Source organism: Rosa chinensis, chromosome 6 (genome assembly GCF_002994745.2).
Source record: "Rosa chinensis cultivar Old Blush chromosome 6, RchiOBHm-V2, whole genome shotgun sequence".
Lineage (NCBI taxonomy): Eukaryota > Viridiplantae > Streptophyta > Magnoliopsida > Rosales > Rosaceae > Rosa > Rosa chinensis.
Genome location: NC_037093.1, coordinates 62,728,179 through 62,755,572, shown reverse-complemented (window position 1 = coordinate 62,755,572; position 27,394 = coordinate 62,728,179). Strand labels below are relative to the sequence as shown.

The 27,394-nt window shown below is 38.4% G+C and overlaps 4 protein-coding genes across 7 annotated transcripts; 3 read left to right on the top strand and 1 right to left on the bottom strand.

Moving 5' to 3' along the window:
- The first annotated feature begins 610 nt into the window (after positions 1–610).
- LOC112168760 (tRNA (adenine(58)-N(1))-methyltransferase non-catalytic subunit trm6) lies at positions 611–5,484 on the top strand. Of its 2 annotated transcripts, XR_005801050.1 has the most exons (14): positions 611–910; positions 1,002–1,129; positions 1,213–1,333; positions 1,575–1,656; positions 1,731–1,801; positions 2,171–2,212; positions 2,403–2,527; positions 3,344–3,437; positions 3,546–3,648; positions 3,716–3,894; positions 3,981–4,086; positions 4,277–4,363; positions 4,495–4,743; positions 5,069–5,484. XR_005801050.1 is itself a non-coding variant. In XM_024305671.2 (13 exons), exons 1-13 carry the CDS (start codon positions 786–788, stop codon positions 4,582–4,584), a joined length of 1,353 nt encoding a protein of 450 aa, XP_024161439.1. In that variant the 5' UTR covers positions 611–785; the 3' UTR covers positions 4,585–4,932. The 2 variants fall into 2 exon arrangements, 1 of the variants encoding a protein (XP_024161439.1); XM_024305671.2 differs by lacking the exon at positions 5,069–5,484 and having other exon boundaries at positions 4,495–4,932.
- Positions 5,485–6,394: 910 nt separating this feature from the next.
- LOC112172868 (anthocyanidin 3-O-glucosyltransferase 7) lies at positions 6,395–8,044 on the top strand. Its single transcript, XM_024310366.2, has one exon. It carries the CDS (start codon positions 6,435–6,437, stop codon positions 7,842–7,844), a length of 1,410 nt encoding a protein of 469 aa, XP_024166134.1. The 5' UTR covers positions 6,395–6,434; the 3' UTR covers positions 7,845–8,044.
- A 531-nt stretch (positions 8,045–8,575) lies between these two features.
- LOC112173305 (transcription factor E2FC) lies at positions 8,576–12,650 on the top strand. 2 transcript variants are annotated; one of them, XM_024310917.2, is made up of 13 exons: positions 8,576–8,977; positions 9,712–9,952; positions 10,125–10,210; positions 10,327–10,415; positions 10,495–10,543; positions 11,053–11,105; positions 11,190–11,240; positions 11,350–11,398; positions 11,503–11,568; positions 11,643–11,719; positions 11,852–12,032; positions 12,137–12,194; positions 12,307–12,650. In XM_024310917.2, exons 1-13 carry the CDS (start codon positions 8,756–8,758, stop codon positions 12,315–12,317), a joined length of 1,233 nt encoding a protein of 410 aa, XP_024166685.1. In that variant the 5' UTR covers positions 8,576–8,755; the 3' UTR covers positions 12,318–12,650. The 2 variants fall into 2 exon arrangements, with proteins under 2 accessions (XP_024166685.1, XP_040365106.1); XM_040509172.1 differs by lacking the exon at positions 8,576–8,977 and adding an exon at positions 9,386–9,570.
- Positions 12,651–13,325: 675 nt separating this feature from the next.
- Positions 13,326–16,277, bottom strand: LOC112174129 (putative HVA22-like protein g). 2 transcript variants are annotated; one of them, XM_024311846.2, is made up of 7 exons: positions 16,049–16,277; positions 15,275–15,315; positions 15,084–15,182; positions 14,941–14,997; positions 14,785–14,848; positions 14,465–14,674; positions 13,326–13,911 (listed from the first exon to the last, which is right to left on the bottom strand). In XM_024311846.2, exons 2-7 carry the CDS (start codon positions 15,304–15,306, stop codon positions 13,492–13,494), a joined length of 882 nt encoding a protein of 293 aa, XP_024167614.1. In that variant the 5' UTR covers positions 15,307–15,315; positions 16,049–16,277; the 3' UTR covers positions 13,326–13,491. The 2 variants fall into 2 exon arrangements, with proteins under 2 accessions (XP_024167614.1, XP_040365654.1); XM_040509720.1 differs by lacking the exons at positions 15,084–15,182; positions 15,275–15,315; positions 16,049–16,277 and having other exon boundaries at positions 14,785–14,867; positions 14,941–14,971.
- Positions 16,278–27,394: the final 11,117 nt, after the last annotated feature.

The window sequence follows — 27,394 nt, the reverse complement described above, 5'->3', positions numbered from 1 at the left end:
AAAAAAAAAAGGAGTCTTCTAAGTCTAAAAAGTGAAAGGCCATCGTCCATCAAGTGAGTAAGTGAAGGGACAACAGTTGGATTGAGCCTTGAGTTCAAATTTTCATATTGTAAGGTTATAGGTTGCCAACACAATCAAGTGAAGTTACCATGCAAAATAGTTATATGTTGGCTCTTAATATATCACTAGTCTGCAATCACATGCTTTGCATGTGTACAAAAAATTTTCGTTTTAAAAAAAATGTGGGTAGTTATTGCAAAAGAAACAGATTTACGGGTAGTTATCGCAGAGAGAAAATAATAGGAGAGAAAAATGGGGGTTGTGGAATCATTTTTTAAATAATTTTCTTAATAAAAATCTATTTTATAATTGTCCTATTTATCCTTGTGATTTAATTTATTCTCAAAGTTTTTTAATCTTTCAGGGTTAAATCTGTCAAAATTTTTGGCTAACAAACCCTCTTCTCTTAATAATAGTATAGATAACAATAAAGAAAAAAGAAAAAAAAAAGAAAAAAGATTTGGTCGGAACTCGGACGCTGTAACCAGTTTGGGCTGGAATAAAATAACGTATTGGACTTAATGTTCGGCCTAAATATTAGGCCCAACAAAATAGGGGTTGATCTCTGTCTCTGCGCGAGTGCGCGGGTAAAAACCACCCATCGATGTTCTCCACTAAACCCTAATCGACAGTGGAGTTGGGGTTTTGGGCTTAAATAAGCTGTAAATTTGTTTCAAATTCTGGAATCTCGGAGCGCGCCAGAGTTTCTGAGTAATAAATCGGAGATGTCTGAAAATAAGCTCCACGGCGATGCTGTGGAAAACCCTAGACTCACCTGGGACGGTTGCAGCGTCTTGCTTGACATCAACGACGGCGACCGTTTGGTTTTCTCGCGCCTCTCCGCCGGAGCGTAAGTCCCAATTTCGATTTCATTCTCTCTTTTTTATCACAATTTGCTTAGTAAAGGATACAGAGCTAAATGCGATTTATGGATTTTGCAGAAAATTGAAAATTGGGAATAAGAATTGCTCCCTGCAGCCCTTGATTGGCTGCCCCTTCGGTTCCTTTTTTCGAGTCGAAAACGGAGCACAAGGGCCTTATTTGTCAAGATATACTCCCTCCAATGAAGGTTTTGGTTTATTTTCTGTTAATTGAATTGCAATGCTGCTTGTGGAATTCATTGTTCATTGTTCATTATGTTTTGAATTCCAGGCAATAGTATTCAAGAACAAGGGGATTGCCAATCGAAAGACGAGTTAAGAGATAATCGAGCATTGGTTGATAATAATAAAGCGCAAAGCCTAACGGGGGATGCCATCAATGAGATGCGACGGTGAGAACCAACTAACCATGAAGAGGAGATTTAATTATATTTTGATCCATTACATTGAACCATAAGTGCGCATTTTCATCTTGTTAGGAAACCGTTTGCATTGCAGTATATGTGACAACATCTGTTGCATGCTTTTTGTGTTCGAATACTTATGTTATTATGTTGCTAGTTGTATGCTAAGGACAATTGAATACTATCTTCTTCTGAGTAATGCTTATGAGTGCTATTCTTTTTAATGCAGACAGGGCGCAAGTGGTGATGAAATAGTTGAAGCTCTCATTGCCAACAGTGCGACGTTTGAGAAAAAGACACTGTTCTCACAGGTAATTTAGAGCATGTGAGAGGTACATTGTGTTTGTTTGAAGTGAGCTAATTTCCTCTTTCTTTCTATCCGCAGGAGAAATATAGGCTTAAGAAGCAAAAAAAGTATGCTCCCATTGTACTTCTCAGGCGGCCTTTCACTAGAAGGTAACCGTATCTTGGAATCATGAGCCTTAACTGGAAATTTGATGACTTGACAAAACTATCTGAAATATGTCATAGTTACAATTTGTGGAACAGTTCGGTGAAATTTGGCATATTGGTTAGTGCAAAGCCGGAATGTTCACACTGTGAATTTGCATAATGTTATGGAGAACATAGGGTGGTTACTTAGAATTTTAATTAGCACTTACTAAGAATATTTTTTAGGGTACTCAATAGAAGTAGAAATTAGAAAGGAAGGCACATTGTCACAGCGATTGAAGCTAAGCTAGTAAGTACATGCTGATGTGCAACTATAATTGTAAAATCTGAAATTCTATCCACTGACATATCTTTCTTGTTGTCTTTTCTCAGTATATGTGAGGCGTACTTGAAGAAATATCCGGTTAGAATTGGGTAATGACTTGCCACTTATGGATTTCCATGCCTTTTAAATGCCAATTTTGTCATTATTTTCGAAATGCAACAGCACCATCTTGATAAATGTATACATCACTGTTAACAAGTCAGTTGATTCCTTTACTCTTAATGCGCTCTGTACATTATTTGCCCAGTATTTAAGTCTTTCAGTTTCCCTATGAATCAGATTCTTGCGGATGGATACGTTATGTCTGCTGCTTTCCATGGCTAATGTTTCTGCTAATTCCGATGTCCTTGTAGTCGACATGGTTGGAGGGCTTCTTACTGGTGCTGTGGCAGAGCGTTTAGGAGGTCTGCTATACAAGCACTTTACTATGTGCTGCTTTGAGTTGATTAAATTAAAGTGTTGTTAATGTCTAAAAGTCTAGCGGTAGCTGGACTTTAGTTAACGCTGATCCGGCGGGCGGACCGATACTTCTGCTGTTAGTGATTCCCGTCACCTGTCAAGTAAAATACAATGGGCGTCAGAGAGAGACCGCGCTGGGCGGTCTTCAACTCTCCGATGCCTAAGTTAGTCAATGTATTTATGTTGACAAAGTAACAGTAGGTAAGTATTGAATGCGTCATGAATGAGGAGAGAGGAGAGGACCTTTTATAGGTGAGGAAGAGGATGATCTTCTCCTTGTTTTCGATGTGGGACTGATGTGCTTCGGTTCCCAGTTTAAGTAGCCTCTGATGCCAACTTCACACGGCGCGTGGCGGCGCTTCGGCGGTGCTTTGGGGTTGATCCGGGGCTCAGGCGGTAACCCGGCTAGCTGTCTTTACGCCAGTCACCTATATGGTGGGCGTTGGTACCCCTGGCGGTACCACGAGTCTGGCTCATTATAGTTAATTATGCTTGCAAATGCACATGTATGTACAAGTGTAAAATGAGATTTGGGGGTATTGAAGTAGTGAAACTTGAGCATAATTCTGTAAAACCTACATAAAACAAGAAGTTCTTGATGTGGCAACTTTTCTATTTGTATATGATATATGTGTGTGTGTGTGTTTATTTATTTATTTTAAAGTTGATTAGTTTTGGAGTTTTGTGAGAATGCAAGTTTCTTGTCGTTTAGTTTTTAGTTTTAACAATTCTTATGTTGAATTACCTTGTATGTTTGACAGGTACAGGTTATGTCTGCAATACATATCCTGGTGGCTCACCTTATCCTATGGATATAGCGAGGATATTCAACTTTGGAGAAGAAATTTGCAAGAGGTAGATCTGCCTTCTAGTTACATCATTATAGGAAAGGCAGTTGGATGAAAACCTTCTACTGGTTATGAAAGCAATTAAGGTATGCTAAACTATATGCATTTGTTCCAGGATTGTGAGGTCTCCTCTGGCTGACCTTTTCTCCGTCCAGACTGAAAAGTCAAAAGTCTCGAGTCACAATGGGGACTCTTGTAGCATGGAAATTGAATCAAATGTAAGCAAATACTTAATGAAAGATTGTTTCGGAGTTTCTTCATCGTGTCTGATACTGATTTTTCCAGGAACAAATATCTTCAACGGCTGGCACGGAAGAAGTTTCTCTTGCGTCTGAGAATATGATGTCAGATCTTATTCCTGAAACTACCTATTCTGTAGAAAGAAAATCGAGCAAATCTGCAAAACTAGGAGAAAAAGCACCACATGAAATCTTCAGCTTGTGGAAAGAGAATGGCTTCACTAGGTAACTAATGTTGTTGCATACTCAGTTTACTAGGTGAAAATTGCATCCGTTTGATACTTGATAGTTATTCTACATTCTTTCTGCAGTTTAATAATAGCAGCACCAGAGCTGGATACGTGGAGTCTAGTTAAAAAGATATTGCCACTTCTGTCAAATTCTGCTCCTTTTGCTATTTATCACCAGTATCTTCAGGTAATCATGACAAAATAATAATGTAGGTATGCAGGCATATATCTAGCCACTTACCAGACTCCTTCGTAGACTGTCTAAGCAGCCATTCTGAATGTTTTAAACTTTACTGCATGTTAGAAACTGGTTGCTTGGCAAGTTTTCACTGATTGATAGAAGATTAACGTAAAACTTTTGTTCTGTTTAAATGTAGCCGCTCGCAACATGCATGAACAATCTACAAGTGGGGAAAATGGCAGTTGGCTTGCAAATTTCAGAACCTTGGTTACGTGAATATCAGGTTTTGTTTGGTCTCCTCTTCTATATCCTTGTACTGATCTAATGGATCAGACCTCCATTTTTTGGAAGTCTGATAACCCACACACTTTCAGAGTTATAAGAGGTTGATGCTGATTATTACTATATATACAGGTACTTCCATCAAGAACCCATCCATGTATGCAGATGAATGGATTTGGTGGGTACATTCTCAGCGGGACCAAGATATGTACCAACAACTGATTGATTCTATACAATAAAGTCGATAACGAGAGAATGGAGTTATTTTGCCACCAAGCAAAGGAAAAAGCAGCTCATTATACGAATAACCACACTGTGAATGGTGACTACTTGAGTACTTGTTACATGGACATTCGCTCGCAAAACCACTGGCTTCCAATGGTACGCTAGTATTCCATTTTTTAATTTGTAAACTTGCAACTGCAATTCTTTTTCCCTTGCAGGGTTTGCATTCTGGTTTCTCGTCTTTATGTATTTCTTATGGCAATTCCTTGTCCTTCATTCTCTGATTGTGAACCTAAGTTAAATTTTCTTTAAATGAACATTACCGGCCGCTGTGAGGCTATGCTATTTGTAGTGGTAGGGGTATTTTGGTCAAAACAACTAGGAAACCAATTTTTCTGATATAGGGATTTTGCTTCACTTTAATCATATCCAAGGGTTGAAATAACAATTTCTTTTTCTTCTACATTGTTGGTTTGCAAAGGTGGTAGATTATGTTATATTCACAAAACATACTGGAAGACACATTACGGATCTGCAAAAAAGAAAAAAGAAAAGGTTTAAGACTCCAGGCCTACCGGCCCAAGCCCAAATTCCGTTCCCTCTTGCCACCTAAACCGACCCAGGAAATAAGGTAGAAGTATGGGCTATCAGCCACACCGCACTCTCCGGTGGTCAGATGCGTCCGTCAACAATTCCAAACCGTCCTCCTACACAGTCCCACAGAAGCGACGAAACGCGAAGAGCTAGTCCTCTCTAACCCCTACGAGAAAAGCCCAAAGATCGTCACCGTCGTCTGCTGAAAGAAAGAAAACACTAGCAGAACCTAGGGTTTTTTACTCTCTTTTTTATCTTTTGCTCAATAACAATTAATACGAATGAGCTCATCAATTTCAACCATTACTGTGCTACCGCTTACGAAATTTGTAACCTGAAAAAGAAAAAAAAATGCACTAAATGAGTGGTGGAGGATATTTTTGGTGGACACAAAAATCTCTCTACCCTCTAGTCTAGGTAACATTAAGACAACATAAAGAAATATGGTGTCCGCACTAGGGATGGCAAAAATCCCCAGCGGGGCGGAGCTCCATTGGATACCCGCTAATGGGGGGAGAATTCGGGGACAAATGGGGAATGGGAATGGGGATCCCCAATCCCCGCTATATAAGATTGGGGATGGGGCGGGGATGGTATTGTGATCCCCATCCCCAAACCCGCCCCAATAATATATACATATATTTAACTTATATATATTTTAATTTATTTTTTATAATATAAATCACAAATATATACATTTATTACTTTACTTTAATAGCTACAGTTTTACTTTAATGGTGTTTTGACTTTTGCACTCACTAAATTATGATTTATGAATTTAATCATATTTTAAATTTATTTGTTCTAGATTTTGATTTTAAAAAAGACAATATGAGAAAGAATTATTTTATTTATTAAATTCTTATTGGAGATTTGGGGCGGGTTTGGAGGCTTAGTCCCCAATGGGGATGGGGACGGGGAATCCCCAACATATTTTTATTAGGGATTGGGGCGGGGATGGGGATAGAAAATAACCCCGGGGATGGAGATGGTATTGTAATCCCTATCCCCAACCCGCCCCATTGCCATCCCTAGTCCGCACCAACCTTCGTACTAGGTTTCATTAAGAACTTGGTGATTCCGATCGATGCACATCACAAATTATCTTCTTCTTCCCACCACCACTTATTAGATACTAGTGGTAGGTGTAATTAATATTCTTATGGCAAGCTACCGGCAATCTTTTCTTCATAAATTAACAACACCCAACACATCGATCATTATTCCACAGATTGAAATTAAGTTTATGTATAATGGCAGTAGTCAACAGCTCGCAGAAAGCAGGGCATGTCTTGGTCCTCGCATTTCCATTTGGAAACCATGCAAATCCATTGCTGACCTTGGTGTGCAAGCTGGCCAGCGCTGCCCCGGACGTGTTGTTTTCCTTCTTCAACACAGAGAAATCGAACGCTTCCCTTTTCTCGAAGCCAAAATCAGAGGCCATTCCAGACAACATAAAACCATATAATGTCCCGGACGCTCTGCCCAAAGATTATGTCATGTCAGGAAATCCACTGGAGGCCGTGGACATATTCCTCAAGCCGGCACCCGAAATGTTCAAAGCAGGTATAGACAAGGCCGTGGCGGAGAGAAGCGAGAGGCGGGTCAGTTCCCTGATCACAGATGGATTCCTGGTCTTTGGTGGAGAGATTGCTGAGAGTTTGGGCATTCCATGGTTTCCTGTTTGGTTGCCCTTGGCCTACACCCTATCCGCTCATATATATACAGATTTTATTCGCCAGATCTGTGCCGAAGAAGCCATTGCAAACGGTGGTAATGAAGATTGGCGTCAGCACAAAAGGCTGGAAGTCATTCCAGGATTGTCTGCCATGCTCATTGCAGACGTGCCCGATGAAGTACTTCCTAGCGAGTCGGTATTTGTCAACACACTGAGTAAACTCGGACATGTGCTTCTGCAGCCGGCAGCCATTGTCATGAACTCGTACGAAGAACTAAGTTCCACACCTCTCAACAATGATCTGAAATCCAAATTTCGGAAGGTGCTTAATGTAGGGTTTCTCTCCCTCTCATTACCACTGCAGCCGCTTCCAGCTTCAAACTCCGATGCCAGCGGCTGTCTTACGTGGTTGGATGAGCAAGAAGCATCATCGTCTGTGGCGTATATTAGTTTCGGAACAGTGGCAGCCCCACCTCCGCACGAGTTGATTGCTTTGGCTGAGGCATTGGAAGAGAGTGGAATGCCATTTCTTTGGTCTCTTCGTGACAACATGAAGCAGCTATTGCCGGATGGATTCGTCGAAAGGACTAACAAGCAGGGTAAAATAGTGGCATGGGCACCTCAAGCTCAAGTTCTGGGACATGCTTCGATCGGGTTGTTTGTAACACACTGCGGGTGCAATTCGGTATATGAAAGTATTGCAAATGGTGTGCCGATGATCTGCAGGCCGTTTTTCGGAGATCACCGAATGACGGGGAGGTTGATAGAGGAAGTATGGGGTATTGGAGTGAGCATTGAGGGTGGAGTATTTACGAGAAGTGGAGTGCTCAAGAGCTTTGAGCTCATTTTGTCAAATGAAGAGGGGAAGAAGATGAGAGGTTCAGCACGAATGCTCAGAGATGTTCTAGCAGAGGCTGCTGGCCCTTCCGGAAGTGCTGTGGAAGATTTTAGGACTTTGGTAGATTTGATTATTTCTTCGACTTAAGCAACTAGATTGTTGTGTACGTTGTTTTCTTTAATTATCGATCTGTTTTTGTCTGCCTTGCTGTCTTACATCGTCTGCGGTCTTAATCGTATCTTGTTTAAAAGTCTCTTCTTATTTAATAAAATATCTGACTGAAGATGAATAATCCCCCCTTCTGTACGTTTTCTGTGTTGGGGTACATGATTAAGACATGCATATCAATACTTTTCTTTCTCTTGTTCATCCATCAATATTAATTGCAGGCTTCCGGCCAATTGTACACTAGTATTCCATTTCTAATCTGTAAACCTGCAACTGCTAGCTGCAATTCTTATTCCGGGTTAGCATTCTGGTTTCTGATGTTTTATGTACTTCTTATGGCAATTCCTTAATTTGGCCTTCATTCTGTGACTGTGAACTTAATTGGTTAAATTTTGTTTTTGATGAACATCACTAGCCTCTGTGCTTTACTAATTAGAGGTGCCATTTGCTTCCAATAGGTGTCGTGTTTAGAAAAGTTGTTCCTATTTGCTCAGTCTTTTATTTATTTTTCCATAATTTAAAAGAAAAATAAAATGTAATGATAACATTGGGCCGACGAAACAGAACTATATAAAAGCCCAAGTTCAAGGAAAACTCAAAAAGGCCCGGCCCGATTAGGTGACACGACACAGATTCGAACCGACCCGCGTACAATTTCCCGCTGCTGCGTCACCTCCGCCTATCACTCTACTTTGATACGATGCTCCCTTTTTTTTATAATTTTTTAATTTCTCGGAATCCCCATAAAAACAGAAGCACGCAGGAAATTGAGTAATTAATTACCCAAAATTGTTTTCCCTCCACACTCAAAAAATAACCTACCCCTCTTTCTCTCTTCTCTCTCTCCGTCTCTCACATTTTGTGCGTTTCTGGTTCTCTCAAACTCAGATATGGAGGATCCGAGTCGCCTACCTCGCCCGACTCAATTCCAGTACCATCGTCTACATTCTCACTCGCTCCAGGCTCCGACCCCATCATCTCTGCCGTCGAATCCACGCCGTGTTCGCCACTTCACTCCGCCGCCGGACGATGAAGATTCCAAACCTTTAAGCCTCTCCGATAAGCCTCTCAGTTCACGCGCCGACGCCTACGCCGCTTTTTCTAAGCTTGAGGTCTGCCTCAGCTCCTCCACCGCCTTATCTTGATTTCGTTTTATTATTTATTTATTTATTTTTTGGATTTATTTGCTTGTTAGGTTTTGATTGATTTGAAGTCTCGTTAGCATTGTCAAATCTGTAGAGGTCTTGACGGTTGTTTGCTTCTGTGATGTTGATGATTAGGTTGGTGATTTTAGCAGTTAGTGATTTGGCTTTGTGCTTGTTTGAGATTTTAAATTTGGTGGATTTATTTCGGTAGCGAAAATCTTATTTCGGTAACTATGGTGGATTTATTTCGGTAGCGAAAATCTTATTTCGGTAACTATGGTGGATTTATTTCGGTAGCGAAAATCTTAGCTGGTTGTTACATAAGATCAATGATGTCAGCTATAGAATTTCGCTACAATCATATCTCGAGTCAGTGTTTTTCTATCTCTTGAGTAAATAGTGTCAGCTGTTCATTTCAATATGTAGCACTAGTCGTGATGGCAGGTTTATTTTACAATTGGCATCGCCTAGTTGCTCACACTTGCTGACTCGCTGTTGCGTATGACAGTATGAGTGCAATTTTGATTTGTTTTGTGGTTGTAGAGTGATTCATCTGCATGGTAGTTACATGAATTGTTCTCTTTGATTTGATATCCAAGAAGGTTGTAGTTTCTAGGAAGTAGAAACTACTTCTACAGTTTAAGCACCTTGATGATCTCTATACCTTTTGCACGTCTCTGATATATATGTAATTACTGCAGTTGGGGAGGATTAAAGAAGAAGCGGATGACTGTGAGGCTCAGACTAGTGCGCAGGCAACTGCTGCTGACCAAAAGAAAGTACTTAATGATCCTGTATCCACTATACCAAAGTCCTGGAGAGGTGTACAGAAGATCAGTAAACCAAAGGTTGCTAAGCCTATCAAATCTGAGACTGTAAATGCGGAGTCTCAACAAAATGGTGTGACTCCAGTTACTACTTGCCGTTTTGACAGTTCTTTAGGTAAGTTGAGATTAAGCTAGGGTTATATTGATTTTAAGTTATCTCTCTACCTCCGTCTTACTCTGCACACACATTTGAGCACTTATTTCATTACCGAATTTTATCCGTTATGTGTTGATGAGTATTGAATCCTCCGGTCATGGTTAATATGGAGTGTACTTGTTGTTTGCAGGCTTGTTAACTAAGAAATTCGTCAGATTACTTCAGGATACCAAGGATAGAACTCTTGATTTAAACAAAGCAGCAAAGGTGTTGGAGGTATATCAAATGTCGTTGATATCAAATCCCTATTGAGAGTTTAAAATGCCATGCTCTTATGTCTGAAATATATAACTTATTGTACGTTCCTTGTATTTATGCCATATTTGTTACAGGTTCAAAAGAGGAGGATATATGACATTACAAACGTTCTTGAAGGAGTAAATTTGTTAGTAAAAGTTTCAAAGAACCACGTCCGCTGGAAGTAATTATGTCAACCTTCTCTTTTCTTTCATTGACTTGCAATTTATCGGTTTACATGACTACTGCACCTTGATGAGCAGGGGACATGATGGGCCAGGGGAACTGGATGATCAAGTTTTTAAATTAAAGGTACATGTAAATTCTAATCACTTGGATCTCTTTCATACCTTGTTGCATATTGTGCTTACGTATGCCAACTTGGAAAGACAATGTTGAAAGAGTCTTGTGCCAACTGGACTGATGGCACTCTCTTGTCAATGCATTTAATTATGGTGTAGACTGAGTTTGTGTGTTGAAAAATATAATTGAGTCATAATGGACATGGAGTACATGACCCATTGTTATCTTCAGTGTTGAATGATCTGTTTGGGGATGGAGTTTTCATAGAAAAGAATTGAAGAAAGAATCATCTTATCTGACTGTTGCTCAGAAGCATTCTATGAGTACTTGAGTAGTTGTTGCCTTGTTGGTCAGGTTAGATAAGCAATTTCAAACCTGAACTGAGGTTTGTCGAACTAGTTGTTAGTGGTGTTATATCATAATTTAATTCAGGGTTTTAGAAATTTTCAGATTTCTTTTGTTAAGCTAAAAGTAGTTTCTAATATCTTTAACCATGCAGAATGTTTGGTTTCTTTCAGGAGGAGGTTGGATCTTTATGTGCTGAAGAATGCAGGCTTAATGACGCTATAAGGTTGCTCAATTTAGAATTTAAAGTGAGAATTTGAGACGCTTTATCTTTTTCGTGTGTTAAGCTGTCATGATGTTGATTTTTCAGGGAAAGACGAGAGCTTATAAGGACTGTGAAGGAAGATAGGAACAATAAAAAGTATATTCTGAAATCACTTATGTTATTTTCTGCATCCAGGATGATCTCTCCTTTTATTTATTTATTTTTCTTGTGTATTTTCTTTTAAAACATATATCAACTTTTTCAGGTACCTCTTTTTGACGGAGGGAGATATCTTGAGCCTTCCCTGCTTCCAGGTCAATATGTATTTGTATTTTCTTGTCCTCTGAAACTTTCATTAAAGTTGATGCTTTATCTAATCAACTTCAATCTCACTATAATATTATTGATGTTGTCACAGAATCAAACTCTCATTGCAATAAAAGCTCCTCATGCTAGTACTATTGAAGTTCTTGATCCTGATGAGGTGGGTATCGTGGGTAGATGTGGTTTCGGAATTTGCGGATAGTATTAACATCTGATGGTTTTTTACTTGATCAGGATATTGATTTTCCCCAAGGACAGTACAGAATGATGGTCAGAAGCGCCACAGGACAGATAGATTGTTACCTCTTAAGGTTTGCTCTCTACATTGCATAGTCTCGGTAGAGATGTAGCTGTAAATGTTTATTTTTAGATTTTTTTTCTTTTCCTGATGTTTACATGTGTGATGTTTTGTCGTGTAACACCTTTATGCTTAATAATTGTAGTAATTACCAAGGCCAACAAGAAGGCATTACCGTTAAGCAAGGAGACTCAACAGGTTCATCTCCTTGCAATAACACTGGCTATTGCATAATGGAAGATGGAGGGATGTCACCAGAATTTCATAGCTTACCAGGCGCAGAGGCATCTTCTGGGATGCAGAAGATTGTTCTTTCGCACTTGGATGTAAGTTCTTGATCTCTTACAAGATGCTTTTCACTCGTTGATGTACTCAATTACTTTTCTGTCACTGGTCATTGCTTAACCAAACTATGTACTTCTGTTTGCAGGCCAACGATGACTATTGGTTTAGATCAGAACCTGAAGTCAGCCTTACAGATCTCTGGGGTAAGCAGCAATATTCTCTCTAGAGTCCTTGTTACTAGGACATCTATACATTCGGTTTACAATTGGAAATGCTCATGTAGTAAAAGACTCTTCTCTTCTTGTTCACTTGCAGCAACTAGTTAAACAACCTCCTTGTAGACAAGTCTGTGAATGGTGCTGCAGTGTCAGGTTTGGGTTTGGCTGTAACCTAATTGTAAATAGGTACAAGGCTGTTAATTGTTCCAGATGACACGAAGGACAGCGCTCTTTCGTGTTCCAGATGCAAATCGTGTATCAAGTTTTTTTGTTTCTTTTTACTAACAATCCATAGTTATACCACCTGAAAGGTCAGACAGATATACAGCGAGGAAGCTAGTGTTTGTTCCATGGCTGCTTAAGCCATCTAAAGCATGTATACCGGTTACAATCAAACACGACGTCACATTATTTTCTGAGAAATAATGCTATTTTTGGCAATTTTAGGCTACAAGTAATCCAACAACCTCCCTAACTACTATGAAAACTGATGATGTAGATTGTAGAACATACACAACTAGCGAGTGGCAAGAGTTTGATAAGCTGTCGCTAAAACTCGTTTATTGGATAATCATAATTTCACCTAATTTCTCATCGACACTTAACAGTAGTTAGATTGGCGTAGCCTGTTAGGTTTTGCTGGAAACAGAATGGAATCAAGTCAATCAACACCCAGTTCCTTGTATACCAATTTTCTGGTTCCACTACAGACATTTTCTATTAAATATATAAAAACTCTCTACTCATCAGCAAAGGTATTTTCTAGTTTAAATAGAAACTTTCTTCCCCACGAATAATTCATCGGCAAAGGTATTTTCTAATTTAATTTAAATAAAAACTTTTTTTTCTACCAAAATTTCGTAGGCAACATTATGATTGCCAACGAAATTTCTTGGGGCAACATTATAATTGCCCACGATATTTAGTTTGCCTCAAATTCACGTGGTACTCAGATGATAGATATAAATACCTACTTACATGGGCTCAACACGACAGAAGGTGAGATTGACACTCATATCTACGTCTCAGTGTCAACACCCATTCAGGTATGAGACGCAACTTCGCTACGTTTCGGAGTACCGCATCAGTTAATCAACCCCCACAAAATCAGAACCCTTTGATCTGCTAAATGACGTCCAATTAATAAAACGAATGGAATAGAAACTAGTGGACACCACAAATTTACATCAGTGTCAGTGTCTACATCAACAGTTTAATGAGTATCATTTCTCCAACTACCGTTTAGCTAGCTTAGAAGCTGAATTTTGAAAGACAGACTGCTTCAACGGTTTGCTGCAGATGCAGAACGGGTTTTCCTTAACGATGCTCGTGTTTGCCGACTGCTACCTTCCATTAGTGTATCTTTCGGGGGCGGATTTGTATTTTCAGTTGCTGCAGAGGATGTCACTGCTTCAGTCTGCATTGCCTCCACCTCTTCAGTTGGTGTAGATTGGCCAGATGATTCAGGTGGAGCTGGTGCTTTTTGAGTATTGGAACCTGCTGCTTGGGGGGCAGCTTTAGGCTTTGGTAAAGGAGCCAACGCTTCTGCTATCTCTCTTTGGTCCTTACTAGAAGATGTACTGGAAGTGGGAGATGGCGGTTCTTCGGGTTGGGATTGCGTTGTTGCAGCTGGTTGGCGATTTGGAGCTGGAGCAGGCTGGCGAGCAGCAGGGGTTTGGCGACCCCTAACACCTGGTTGTGGCTGCAATTTGAAGAGTAGCACCTTTCTTAGCAGAGGCCCTAAAAACATAAATGCAAGGTAGCAAAATACACATGCACGCCTACAGTAACTATAAACATTAAAGGACCAGATGACACACACATATGGTATTCAGGGTATATAATGTACTATCAATAATTCACGACAGTAAGGGAAAAGCAATTTAATTAACATAGCTTTACTCTCAATCCAGCATTACTAAGACCCTGACACCTACAGATCAATCTTGTCTAAGGAGTGAGGAATGATCCACTGTAGTGATGGGGAGAAAGGAAAAAACAAACTAGGCAAAAAACTAATTGTTTTTCTAAATCAGAATTGTCCATCTGTATGTATGAGGCTTCGCCAAATTAAAGATCAGCCCTTAGAGGTTTTGACTTTTAATCTAAATATATAAGAAATTACTATGGCTCCAAAGCCATGAAGCATAACTACTTGAAAAGGAACTATATGACATCTCCTTAAAACAGTTATGGTGTATTGGACACTGGACAAAGGTAATACCATAATATCAAGTCTGATTCATGTTACACACCTGAACAGGGCGAGGCCTTGGTGTTGATTGAGCAGCAACATACTGCAAAATATCAAATACTCTTGTCTGACTATAGCTTGCAGCTCTTTGCCAATATAAAATAGCGATATCACCAGCCCTAGTTCTTAGTTCCAACAAGTTCCTATCAATATCATTCTCATGCTTTGCAAGATATGGTCTAAAGAAGGAATCGTACACATAAGTCGTTCCCTGAAATATAAAATAGCTGTCAGTACACAATGAAAGGAGTATACTAATAATAATGCAAACAGACAGTTAAGCAAGCTCATAGTCAGTCCACACCGTGAGGGATCCTATACCTTTGTTTTAGGAAACCACAGATATATGATGAAGAGCAACTTAGCTTCACTATACATTGGAACCCTTGAAGAAATAAGAACACCTAGAATGAGACAAGGAACTGGCACAGTAAATAATATCTGAATTCACTCAGCAGTCAAACACAAATTCCTTACCATGAAACAAAAGCATCACCAACTCTCTCACATACCGTCAAAACAGCCACCAAAATCCTGCAGCTCGAGAAGAAAAGGAAATTAAAAGATACATTAATTAGGAACCATCAAAGACTATTTCAGACACAAGTATATAACAATACCAATACTGACACCAAAAGCGAAGTTGTTCGATCTCCGGCTTGTTCTTTTCAACAGTTTTGTAGCACTCATAGGCTGGATAAGCATAGCCAAGGATCATCCTGCAAATGTTTCAATAGGGGGCATAATAATCTGAAGATAATCATATGTACGTTTCAAGCAATCAGATAGGGAGGGTCATTTGATGACATACACAAGTCCTCTGGTAAGAAATGATCCAATCATCTTGTATACCTAACAATAGAAAAAGAAAATAAGTTAATTAGCCACCGAGTTAAATCAACAATCTGGAAAAGTACACAATGCAATAGAACAAAACAGCTTACATCCATACCAAGCAACTGCAAATTTTTATTCTTATAATCATATAAAATTCAACCCCATACTCCTAAAAATTTAGTAGCAGACACAAAATATTTGGTTTAATACATAATATGAACTTAAAAATAACAAAAACAAAAGCAGATAAAATCACAATAGACGAGATTGATGAACCAGAATTGGAGTCCCCAAAAACCCTATTTGTTCAATGCTCTCCTTCTCCTGTTCATAAATCATAAAATGTTGGTTTCCGATATATTCAGCTGAGCTTAATCTCTCAAAGCACCTTCACTGAATTGGATTCAGCAAGGAAAAAAAACAGCATAACGCCCTTGAAAAGCAAACTTATTCCCTCGATTTTCCTCCATAACTTCTCCCTTTCCGAGCAAAAAAACACAGGTTAACACCAGATTCATCAAAACCACAACAAAACACTGAAGTTCGCGATCACTGCCCTAATTAAAATGTCAACACGAGGTATAGGCATTCTCAACATTCATCACCCCCCTCACAATTTTGAAAAACAAAAACTCACTAAATAAACAATCGGATGCAGATAATGAATCTCAGTTTAGATTAAAAAAAACATTGAAAATCGAACCAATAGTTCAAAGTCTCAGAGCGTCAGTGAGAAGCCGATGAGTACCTCTCGAAGATTATTCTGAAGCTTTTATTGGATTAAGAATAGGAAAAACGAATAGCGTGGGTTAAGAGAACGCGAATCGCCGTCGTCGGTGAACTGCGCCGCCGAAACGCCACGGCGAAGAGTCTCGGTGTCGGCGGCGAGAGAGAGAGAGAGAGAGTTTAAATTTGTTTTTGTAATTTTGGCGTCCGATTTTGATTTTGATTTTGATTAACAGGCTCTCAGTATTATAAACTGGGTCTTGGGTTCCGAATAAACCAGAGCGAAATGTCTTGCGTGTATCTAGGGTGCAAAGCACGCCATACACATTAGACCCTAATCACCGTTAAAGCTGAAAGGTACGGCTCACGTTTCTCCTCCTTTTTTTTTTTTTTTTTTCCAACAAATAGTGAAGGATCAGCTTCAAGGACCGCATATTCGGGTTGACGCTCTTGCCCTTTTAAATTTCATGGTGATATTCAGCGTTGTTTTTGGTGTTATATGAGTAAGGAGTAGCAATTTCGTCAATTGACATGAGGCGTGACCAGGGATTTTTTCACCACGGCCGGGCTTAAGATAAAGTGGATGGTTATGATTCTTTGTTGGAGTGTAAAGTATCTGACGTGTGGATAAGATGGATAACGCTGTCAAAGTTAATTATACAGTGCGGTGGGGTCTATAGAATAACGGTAACCTTACCATTGGATTTCTTTGAATTTTAAGACCTAAATCTCCAAAAGTAATTGTTGTTCTTCACTATTTTACATCAACAAATGTGGAGTAAAAGCAGTTGTCAATGTGATGAATCAAGCAAAAGAATCATAATATAGTGGTAGATTGAGCTCCACCAATCAGGATGGGTGGATACGTGTAGTAAAAGCGTAGCTAAAAGGGGCCGCTCACTTGTGTACCGCCTTAATAATAACATTAATAATGCTTGCATACGTGTCCATAAACTACTCGTATAAATAGTTAAAATAGTTCACCCCCTGAAGTTGTTCCAGTTCTGCCTTAATTTGGTACGGAATCTAAATAAAAAAGAAGCATTCTTAGTGAACAATTTTGATCTTATAGTACGTAGGTGAACTTAAACATGTATGGATTAGTTATAACTCATAAGATAACCTATGATTAATTAAAGTGGTGGGAACTCTGGGCCTTGGAAAGTGGGCTCAAGATATATGGGGGGCCTTGAGTTGGTAGCTAGAGGCCACCATATTGTCTATGATCCATGATGATCATTAATAATGAGAAAAGGAGCATGCTTCGAGCTAGCTTTATGGTGTTCCCTGACGTAGAGAAGAAGTTGCAATCCGACCAATTATTAAAGCTATAAAGTGTAAATCTGCAGATAAATGAGATTCTGAGTTTAGGCTCACTTTTACCTTTTTATTTGATCTCAACGATTAACAAGTCAGAGTGTGTACATAATTAAGAATCGAGTAACAAAAATCATCTTTAAGTAATTAGCAAATTACAAATAAGTGTTTACACGTGTTTTCGTCAACAAGAAGAAGGCTGAAACAGGATTAGAAACAACCTAAAGAAGAAAAGAAAGACAAACTGAGAAAAGCTAGTGGAGAGTAGTGGTGAGTAGGCTCTGTTTTGGAAACCACAATGGACCCTGGCACGCCCAAATATATAGGATAATGCAGAAAGAGGAAATGAAGCAATGGATCCAATAAGCCTAATTAGCCAAGTCGCATGTGGAAGTGGGATTGATGGAGGTTCCAATAAACCTATGTATCTTGCCTTGGATTCCACGTTTTCTCTTTTCTCTGTTACGAAAAAGGTCGAACTAGTACTTGAAAATGGTCCACGTTTTTGAAGGGACACTATGGAAGGACCAGAGTCCCTCCCCTGCTTGGTTGCTCACTTACTCATATCGATCGAACAAATCATGTGCGCTTGTAATAATAACTGTTTGTTGGCCTGTCATTCTCAATATTAAGCCGAGGTCACCCACCATTCATTTTCACTCTTTTTCTATCTATCTGCCTACCTTTTTCTTACGGAATTGTGTAATGAAATTATGAAACTACCTCTACCACCAAGGTTGCCACTTACTATTTTGGTGCATCATGATGGTATTGCACCTCCCTAGCTCCAAGTTTGGGCCTCAACCCCTAAATGTGCGTAGTTTTGACTAATCAAGAGACTCGTTCACATCATATTTACACCCCCAATGCCTTATTCCGTCACCGTCCTAGCTACCTAGTTACCATATCCCAATTACTACAATGGTACAACTACATTTAGCCAACACGTTCAGTATTGGTGAAACTAAATTGATTTGTAGTTGGGGCATCGGAAGAACAATATCAATGACTCGCAAATTTTAGGATTTCAATTTATTGGAATTTGTACTTACATAAGTATTTGGTTAATCATAATTAGCTATAATGAGCTACGCTCATACCACCGCCAGCGATACCAACAACCCAGCAAATGAGTAGCCTACGGAAACACCACCAAGCAAGCTATCATCCGGGCGCTGGCTCAGCCCGAGACTACCGTTGACGCGCCGCCACGCGCCCTTCCAAGGTCACCTCGCTGAAGTATCAGAAGCTGGGAACTGAAGTGTATCAGTCCCACATCAAAAACAAGAAAGAGATCACTCTCTCCCTCACCTATAAAAGGTCCATTCATCTCTCCTTATTAATTACGCATTTACTACTTACCTAACGTTATTCTGTCAACGTAAATACATTGACTAACTTAGGCATCGGAGTAGAGAAGACCACCAACCGCGGTCTCCCTCTGACGCCTTGTGTATTTTATTTGACAGATAGCTGGAACAGCAAAAACATCACAAGTAGTGGTTCGCCTCGCGAGCCAGTGTTAACCAAGGTTTAGCTACCGCTGAATCTCAGACGTTAACGTAATTAGGATGAGTCAGTTTAATGGTTGTACTAGTAAAATGTGAGCCTATATCTTTATCGGGTGATTAACATCCATTTATTCGTCCAAACGTTGAAATTTGATTTATGTTAATATTTTTTTTTTTGAAATATTATGTTAATCACTTGAATGGAAATGAAACAGAGATGTAAATCTTCAAACACTGCTTCGTGTTAGTACAATTTTCATTTGCCCCTTGATCATTATCCACAAACTTTTCCAGAATGTTACCGGTCCGTCTTCTCATTTTCTGTGACATCAAATCCGGCGGAAGACCTCCACCTCATATCCATAAGTGCGGAACTCGAGCGGCACCTTCATCAGATCTGTTCTTCCATCCATGGTAGAGAGCAAAAGCAGAGCATTATCAAAAGTCCAAGGACTTCCTTTCATAACCCTTCTTCTATCATAGTCACATTGAAAGGAAAAAAGCAAACGATCAGAGCCTCCCCACCTTGAAATTGCAACTTCTCCTGCTTGAATCTTCCAAATCCTCTTCATCGTAAAACTCAAAGCATCACTGTTATAATCCTCTGTCGTCAACAATCTTCCAACTAGCCAAAATTTCTTAAGCGCTAGTTGCTCAATATCATCAAGTTTGATACCTTAAGATCTTCCGTTTCCGAAATCACCAACTTAGAAGCAAGTCCATCGACCACTTCCTCCATGAACAACCATAGAGAGTAAACGATATTCAATAGCCTTTCTCAAGCCCAAAACCTTCCCCCACATGCGTCAAGCTTGACTCAAGCAGTTGAGATCTAACGGAACTACTGAAGAAACCGACACCAAGAAATCTAGCGTCCTGAAACCCTAACTCGAGAGCAAGAAAGGACTCCCAAGTATCTTTTAACTTGTTAGTAATTTAGAGCATCTTTAGCACTCTCTATTTTGGCTCCTTAGCTATTTTGGAGAGCATGTTTAGCTTTTTATATATATTTAACAGCTGCACCAGACTCTTAAGTAGCTCTTCATTATAACTTTTAAACTATTTAACCATTCGGGTCTCAGCCCAAATGAGAGACCGAGGGATTTTAAGTCCAATTGTCTTTCTCGATTGCGCGGGTGTGCAAACTAGCGGCCGATTGACCAGGCCAGGTTTTGATTAATTTTTGCGGGTGATTTGACTTCTTTCAGGTGATTGTGAGCCAAGGAATGAACATTCTCGGCCGCTAGATTCTCTTGCTTTTGTTGCAAGGATTTTCGGCATTTTCACCAAAGTTTATGTTGCTTCTTTTTTATGTTTTGATATAAGTTGCAGAAAATAAAGTGCAAAAAATAAAATAGCAAGAATCTAAATGTGAAAATATAAATAGCATAAAACTTAAATGGACTGAAGAGTAAATTCAAGAAAGATAAAGTGCGGAAGGTAAAGAAAGCGATAAAATATAACTAGGCTAGCTTGAGAGAAAATAAATTGCAGAAAGGGTTGTAGATATGTTGAATTGAGTTGCATGTGTTGGTTGGGGACCTTTTCTAATGAGCTAGAGGCAAACATAACATTTAGGAAAGAAAATACAATTCAAAACTCGGTCTTAATAATCGAAAAAACACTAATAATTTCTTGCTATTTGCGGCTTCATTCTCCTTGATTTGCTATTTATGATAGCTTTAAATATGAAATATCGCCCTTCAATTAATGCTTCCAATTACTCTATAAATGTTGATTTGTTACCATGTAACGCCGTTGCTCCTATATTTGATATGTAATGTCATTTATTGGTGTTAAATATAAAATAATGAATCTCGGCGACTCTCAATGAGATAATTATCATATTATCTCACTTAATCACCAGAATTATCATTAAATGTCATGATCTCTCTCTCATCTAACGGATATGGCTTAGCAAGCCGATGTGCAAAAATAGTTACAAACATAGCCCTCGAGCCTCGGCCATTTAGCCGAATGGTTAAGAAAATGTAAAAATTTCTATCTTTAAATTCTTTACCCGTCATTATGATTTTTGGACTTCGGCCACTACAATCTGCAATTAAATAACTGCTAAATTTTTTCACTACGATAAAGGAAAGCGCTTGCATGGATGAAAGTACCAAAGCTAGCTAGCCAATACAACGTACAATAGCTCATTGTCACCTGACTCATGTCATGAAAATTCAAATGGGCTCTCAAATCAATATGTTTTCATGGCTACCTTTCTTTACTCACCTTGATACTCGCATGCATGCATCTTGAACAATTATATTTTTTCTTTCATGCTTCTGACCTTATTGCTAGGGGTGGGCATTTTGTACCGAAAATGCGGTTACCGACCCGAACCGCACTGAAAAAACGGTTCGGTAACCGCACCGAACTAAAACGGTGTCGTTTTATGATCACACTGCACCGAACCGTATAAAAGCGGTTCGGTTGCGGTTTCGGGTCATAAACCGCTCGATTTAAACCGACCCACACCGAATTTATTTTAATTACAATTTATTTATTTATTATTTCTCTATTGATGGAAATGTTGGTTTTCAATATATATGAAATCCATTTTTGATTAGGTTTTCAGTTTGTAATAAGTTGCTATGTTTGCTTGATCATTGATATATAATTATATATATATATATATATGTGTGTGTGTGTGTGTAATAAGTTCCTATGGTCTTTCTGCAAGTTGCTTGATATTTGAATGATATTTGCCGATTTGTGTGGACTCTAAATACATTCAAAATTTATTTATGCCTTACTGAAATTGTTAAGTAAAAATAAGCCTGATTTTGGCTCTCTCTTTCTAGTTGAAATTAATAAATTGCTCCAAACCGAAACCGACCCGCACCGCACCGAAAAATGGTGTAACCGAAATAATCGGTTCAACCCTTTTGTAATGCGGTTGCGGTTTGATATATAGGCCAACCGAAAAAAGCGGTTTGATTGCGGTTTGGGCCTCAAACCGAACCGAACCGCACCGCGCCCACCCCTACCTATTGCCTTGCTTCCTTGTTAAGCCACTAACCTCCTTCTGTCTGCTTGTCTCTTTGAGCTCAATAATACTAAGTCAAAATAGACCATTAGCCGCTGAGGTACTGAGTACTGACAACACAGAGTTGTAAATGCACATCAAATAGCTTCTTCTTCTTTTCTTTCACCGTGCTCACGTACTTTGCTTCTGTTGTCTCTGCTAAGTGGTAATACGATATATAGAGTCTGACACCTGCCCCGTGCTGGAAGTCGGAAGGAGAAGTGTTATAAACTTTGAATGGAAGCCCCGGTAAACGACGGCAGCAAGAGTGATTGTGGTTAAAAGCCACTGCGTTGCTGCTTTCCGATTGCACCACACGGCCATACTTTTTACTATCTAGCCGATTTCTTCCTTAAAATTTGATGTCATCTTGCTTTCAAAACATGCAGCAGTAATCTAAATGAACTCAAGAACCTTTCAGCCAAATGGGGCCGATAAGTTAGAGCACACTTTCTTTCCTTTTATTTGTTTAAGAAACTTAAATAAGAAAATAAAACGCAATCGTTATGGTCAATTTCATTTGTTTTAAGGTCATGCATCGTCGAATTTGGGTGCTTATTAAAAATAATTTGTTCTTATGTCATTAAGTAAGCTGAATTGCCAAGCTTCTCTAGTGTATTTGACTCACCAACTTGAATTTTTATGTCAAAATTAGTCGATAGAGACTCTTCTAAATCGGCTTGATTATTAGATAATGTCAAAATGTGGAAGTTCTTCACTAGAAACCTCTTGATAGTCTTCTAGCTTCCCAAACATGTCAAAGTCATCGTCGTCTTCATATGTATCATAAATAGGCTTAATGTCAAAATCAAATTTGGGCTCACCATCTAGAGAATAATCAATCCTTTTTTTTTTCATGAGCCGATTCCACTCCAAATATTTCTTGATCAAATATAGGCACATCTCTTTTAAGATTGTCTACATCTTCATGTTCAACCATGTTCTCTTCTCCATCCCTTTTAGAATTTACTTCTTTCTCAAGGATTGGGGTTGACGGTGGCCTCGTTTCCTTCACAAGAGAAAATGATGATAAATAAGTATTCCAATTAGCTTCATGTTCTTGACATCTTTCAATTGATTTTATCCCATCTTCTTGATATCCCCAAACCTGACCATCATAAGCACAATCTCTTGCATGTTGGCTAATAAAGACATAAAATTGTATTCTTCATCGGCTATTTCGCTTAAGCCGTTGTTATCCAAATTGCAAGATTTATAGTCAGATGACTGCTCGAGATGCCGATGAGTTTTCTCTTGGGCTCGGCTTTCAGATTGTGGAGACCAGGTTGAAGCTGTTTGGTAATCTCATAAACATTGAATATTATAACCGTTATAATTACTATATACTCCACTGAGGCCATTAAAACCATTATTGTAATGACTATCATTGTGTTGGCCACCATAATAATGTTCACAACCATACTGAGGTTTTTGTACGCCGCATAAGTGTATTTACCACTTGAGTCATTTAAATTCGGGTCGTATAAATTCATTTGTGAAAAAATTTAATACATTAGCATCCCACTGGGCGTGCGAAAAGATGTTTGCCTCAAAATCGAGTCCAATTGTCCTTCTTGATTGCGTGGGCGTGCCAACTCGTGGCCAATTAACGCGAGGTTTTGATTAATTTTTGCACGTGATCTGACGTCTTTCAGGTGATTGAAGGCCGAGAAATGAATCGTATGGGCCGTTAGGTTCTCTAGCCTTTGTTGTAAGGACTTTCAAGTTTCAGTATTTTCACCAACGTTGCTTATTTATGTGGGTTTTTTATATAAGTTTGTGAGAATGTAAATGTGTGTAAATAAAAGAGCAAGAATCTAAATGCGAGAATATAAATTGCATGAAATTTAAAGGGGTTGAAGAGTAAAGTGCTGAAAGTAAATTGCAGAATGTAAAGAAAGTGATAGAAATATAACTAGGTTAGAGCAAGAATGAAATGATATTGTAGATAATTTGATGTATTGAAATTGAGTTGTGTTGGTTGGGGACCCTTTTAAAATGAGTTAGAGGGTCGTATTTATATAATTACGTACATAAAGTTTAGGAAAGAAATTACAATTTAATTAAATGAATATTCAAACTATCTAACGTGGGCGCTACAGTAACGTTTCTTGGGTCTTTCTGAATGTACTCAACAAATATCTAAGTATAAATCAATTTTGCATGAAAAAGGAAATGACTTTAAAAGCCATGATAAACTAAGATAATAACGAAAGAACCATAAAAGTTGAAATTGTGTTTTCTAGAACCATAAAAGTTGAAATTGTGTTTTCTATTTGTATCCAGCAATACTGTATTTCCGAAACAACATCGTTTTCTTCCAGCAAAAATTAAGGTTCACTTTTCATTATAATTGCTTCATCTCTTAGGTTTGATACACATGGTATTAAAAAAATTGTGAGTACATTCATGATTTTGGAGACTTCTAATAAAGTATGTTCATTTTCTCTTCTTTTCATTCAACATAAAAGACTTTGCTGCTAATTAAATAGATTGAAGAAAATACCTTTTTCAAGTGTTGTTGGGTTTTGTGATTCTGGGTGCCATGCTTGCAGATTCGCGTTTGTATCACTACTGGCACGTTTACTTACTTGGAATGGGAATGAAAATAGAGGGAATGATTACGGGGTAAATTTATTCCTGCGTTTACTAACACATAAAGGAATCGGAATGATTCCGGGTAAAAGTATTCCGACGTTTACTAATACATGAAGGAATTAGAATGTGTGTAGGTCCCACCTCCTTATAAGGAATCGATTCCTGAATACTCAGGAATTTGATTACGAAGGGGGGAGATTGGTTTAGGAATCAACTCTTCCGGAATCAATATCGATTCCTTTCTTCTCCCATTCCAGTTGTCTCCGATTCATGATTATTTTCCATTCCAAGTAAGTAAACGTGCCATACGTTCTTTGTACCTCGTGAGCCTCTTTTGGCACCATTATACAATTTCTCAAGTCTCTTCTATCTTCCATAATGAAATACATCTCTAGTTCGTGCAATAAGTTGAAAAGAATGGATTAAATTACTGACCTTCATTTCAAGGGTACCAAAGCTTCATATCACTTAAATCAATTGGAAACTTAGGACCTAGGATCCATAGTATATATCTGAGTTTGTTAATTATCCTAGTCCATATTGACACTGCTTTAGAATGCGCAAAAATTAACTAACCTGATCGACCTCGTTAACTCTGAGTTTTGAGTTTTAACCCAATCAAAAATAATAACCTTCGCGTTGAGACTTGGGGCAGAGAAAGGGAAAGAGATCGAGACTCGAGAGTGGGGGAAGTGAACTAATTCGAGCAAATTGAGTGTTGGATCGATCGATGATAGCCAAGTGAATGAGAATGGATTCAGGACAGTTTATCCATCATTGTCATCTCTTTTCTCTGTATTCTAGCTTGATCGAAAAAGAAAACACCGGATCGGACCGATCAATCCCATTAATTAAATTAAATCTATGTTACCAGATCAGTATTAAAAATGTCGTTATGAATTTCATCTCATAAGAACAAAGGAGTTTTGCTAGGTGTTATTCTTCATCTCGATAAAGTTTTGCTGAGTGTATGAGTTTTGCTGGGTTTAATTATAAGGGTATTATCGGAAAGCTTTCTGGGTATAGCTAGAGATTTCATGATTTTGCTGGGTGTAAAATATTTGTTAGGTACATTTAGAAAAACTTTTTTTCCAAATGGCTCTACAATGACATAACTTGAGCTTATTCACATGGAACGTTGAGGTAATACAAATAGCCTTGAGATCGTACTTCATGATGGCTGATTTTCTCCAACTTTCTGTTGAAAGGCAATATTGACTGCAACTATAAGCATATAAATAAATGAAGGTGGGTACTAGATTATCATAAACAGCTGCCCCCAAAATTTGGCATTCTCTCGGAGTTATGTGGTGAATTTTCAATATGCATGGGATGGACTATTTTGTTGTTAGGAATCCCTCATTACTAAAAGCAATACCTCATAAACAAATAACAATCTTACGAGAACTCAACTCATAGTATGAATTAATACTCTAAATAAATTCAATAGTTTCAGATAAATTGTTGGAATTTTAGATAATTAAAGACCTCGGTTGTACTCATAATACCAAGTAACAAATGGACGTGTGTTGGGCATGCCAATTCAATTCAACATAGGCTACATATTCTACACTAGGAATTTTATTCGCTTAGTTCTTTTAGAAATTCTTCTATGCACTGGTGGTGTAATTAAATCAGCCACTACTAGAAAAATGGCCATAGGCCACGCCACTATTGCGCACAGTTTAAAAAGAGTGCCCTTTATATATCAACTCACTGTTTTAAACTTTTATATATTCTGTTTCATTTGTTTGATTGTCACGGATAAATGTAGCAAAATAAAGGGCAAAGCGGGTATATCAAATTTATATGGACTAAATACTGTTTAGTCCTCGAGCTTTTGACCATAAAACACTTCTGTCTCTGACCTTCTAATTTCACACGTTTAGTCCCTGTACTTCAAAATTTTGACCAATAGGTCATTGCTGTCTAAAAGTCACCGTGAAATGTCTTTTATGCCCTCAATTTTTTTTAAATTAATTAGTTATTTTATTTTTTTTGGAAAATAAATTTTTTTTCCCTTTTTTTTCTGTTTTTTTTCCCTTTCTTTCTTTCTGTTTGAAAAAAAAAAATTAAATAAAATAAAGAAAAAAGAATAAATAAAAAAAGAGAGAAAGGAATAAATTTATTATAAAAAAAAGAATTGAGGGCATAATAGACATTTCGTCGTGACTTTTAGATGGCAAGGACCTATTGGTCTGAAATTTTGAAGTACATGGACTAAACGAGTGAAATTAGAAGATCAGGGACTGAAGTGTTTTATGGTCAAAAGCTCAAGGACTAAACAGTATTTAGTCCAATTTATATTACCTACTAGATACTTGTATCTGTATGCCTTCCATTTTGCTACTGATAAACCGTATTTTTTTTAAATCAGTAAAGAATTATCATCAAAGAAGACCTCAATTGAGGTACTGATAATCATGATTGAGAGCATCACGAATACATGCAGGTGCTAGACCTATCCATACACAACTGTTGATTGCTTCAAAACCTATTCCGGCAAGTCTGTGTGCTACCATGTTGGTGGACCGTGGCTGATAATAGAGTTGGATACTTAAGATGTTCTGCATGGCATCTTCTATGTCATCAATCAATCCTCCATTAGCTAATAGAGTGTGATCAAAGCAGAGAGCTTCAGCAATAGCCATTGTGTTTTCACTTTCAACCACCACATGTTGTATTTGAAGGGAGACAAGTAAATCAAGACCAGCTCGAATGGCCATGAGCTCACATTGCTTCGGAGATACAGCATGTCCAACTAGACTAGCAAATGCTGCTACAAATCTTCCTGAGGCATCACGTAAGACTCCTCCTACTCCTCCCTTAGTTATCGATGATAAGAACGCAGCATCCACGTTCAGTTTTAAAGCTCTATGCTCATCAGGTTTCCACTTAGGTTGTGATT

Excerpts from the sequence above, each read along its gene's own strand:
- LOC112168760 (XM_024305671.2), top strand. The coding sequence starts at position 786 with ATGTCTGAAAATAAGCTCCACGGCGATGCTGTGGAAAACCCTAGACTC. Across the intron at positions 3,649-3,715 it reads GCATGGAAATTGAATCAAAT|GAACAAATATCTTCAACGGC; the intron begins GTAAGCAAATAC and ends TGATTTTTCCAG. Across the intron at positions 3,895-3,980 it reads AAAGAGAATGGCTTCACTAG|TTTAATAATAGCAGCACCAG; the intron begins GTAACTAATGTT and ends TTCTTTCTGCAG.
- LOC112172868 (XM_024310366.2), top strand. The coding sequence starts at position 6,435 with ATGGCAGTAGTCAACAGCTCGCAGAAAGCAGGGCATGTCTTGGTCCTC.
- LOC112173305 (XM_024310917.2), top strand. The coding sequence starts at position 8,756 with ATGGAGGATCCGAGTCGCCTACCTCGCCCGACTCAATTCCAGTACCAT. Across the intron at positions 10,211-10,326 it reads AAGCAGCAAAGGTGTTGGAG|GTTCAAAAGAGGAGGATATA; the intron begins GTATATCAAATG and ends TATTTGTTACAG. Across the intron at positions 11,720-11,851 it reads ATAGATTGTTACCTCTTAAG|TAATTACCAAGGCCAACAAG; the intron begins GTTTGCTCTCTA and ends TAATAATTGTAG.
- LOC112174129 (XM_024311846.2), bottom strand. The coding sequence starts at position 15,306 with ATGATTGGATCATTTCTTACCAGAGGACTTGT. Across the intron at positions 14,998-15,083 it reads CGCTTTTGGTGTCAGTATTG|GATTTTGGTGGCTGTTTTGA; the intron begins GTATTGTTATAT and ends CTCGAGCTGCAG. Across the intron at positions 14,849-14,940 it reads GGTGATGCTTTTGTTTCATG|GGTTCCAATGTATAGTGAAG; the intron begins GTAAGGAATTTG and ends TATTTCTTCAAG.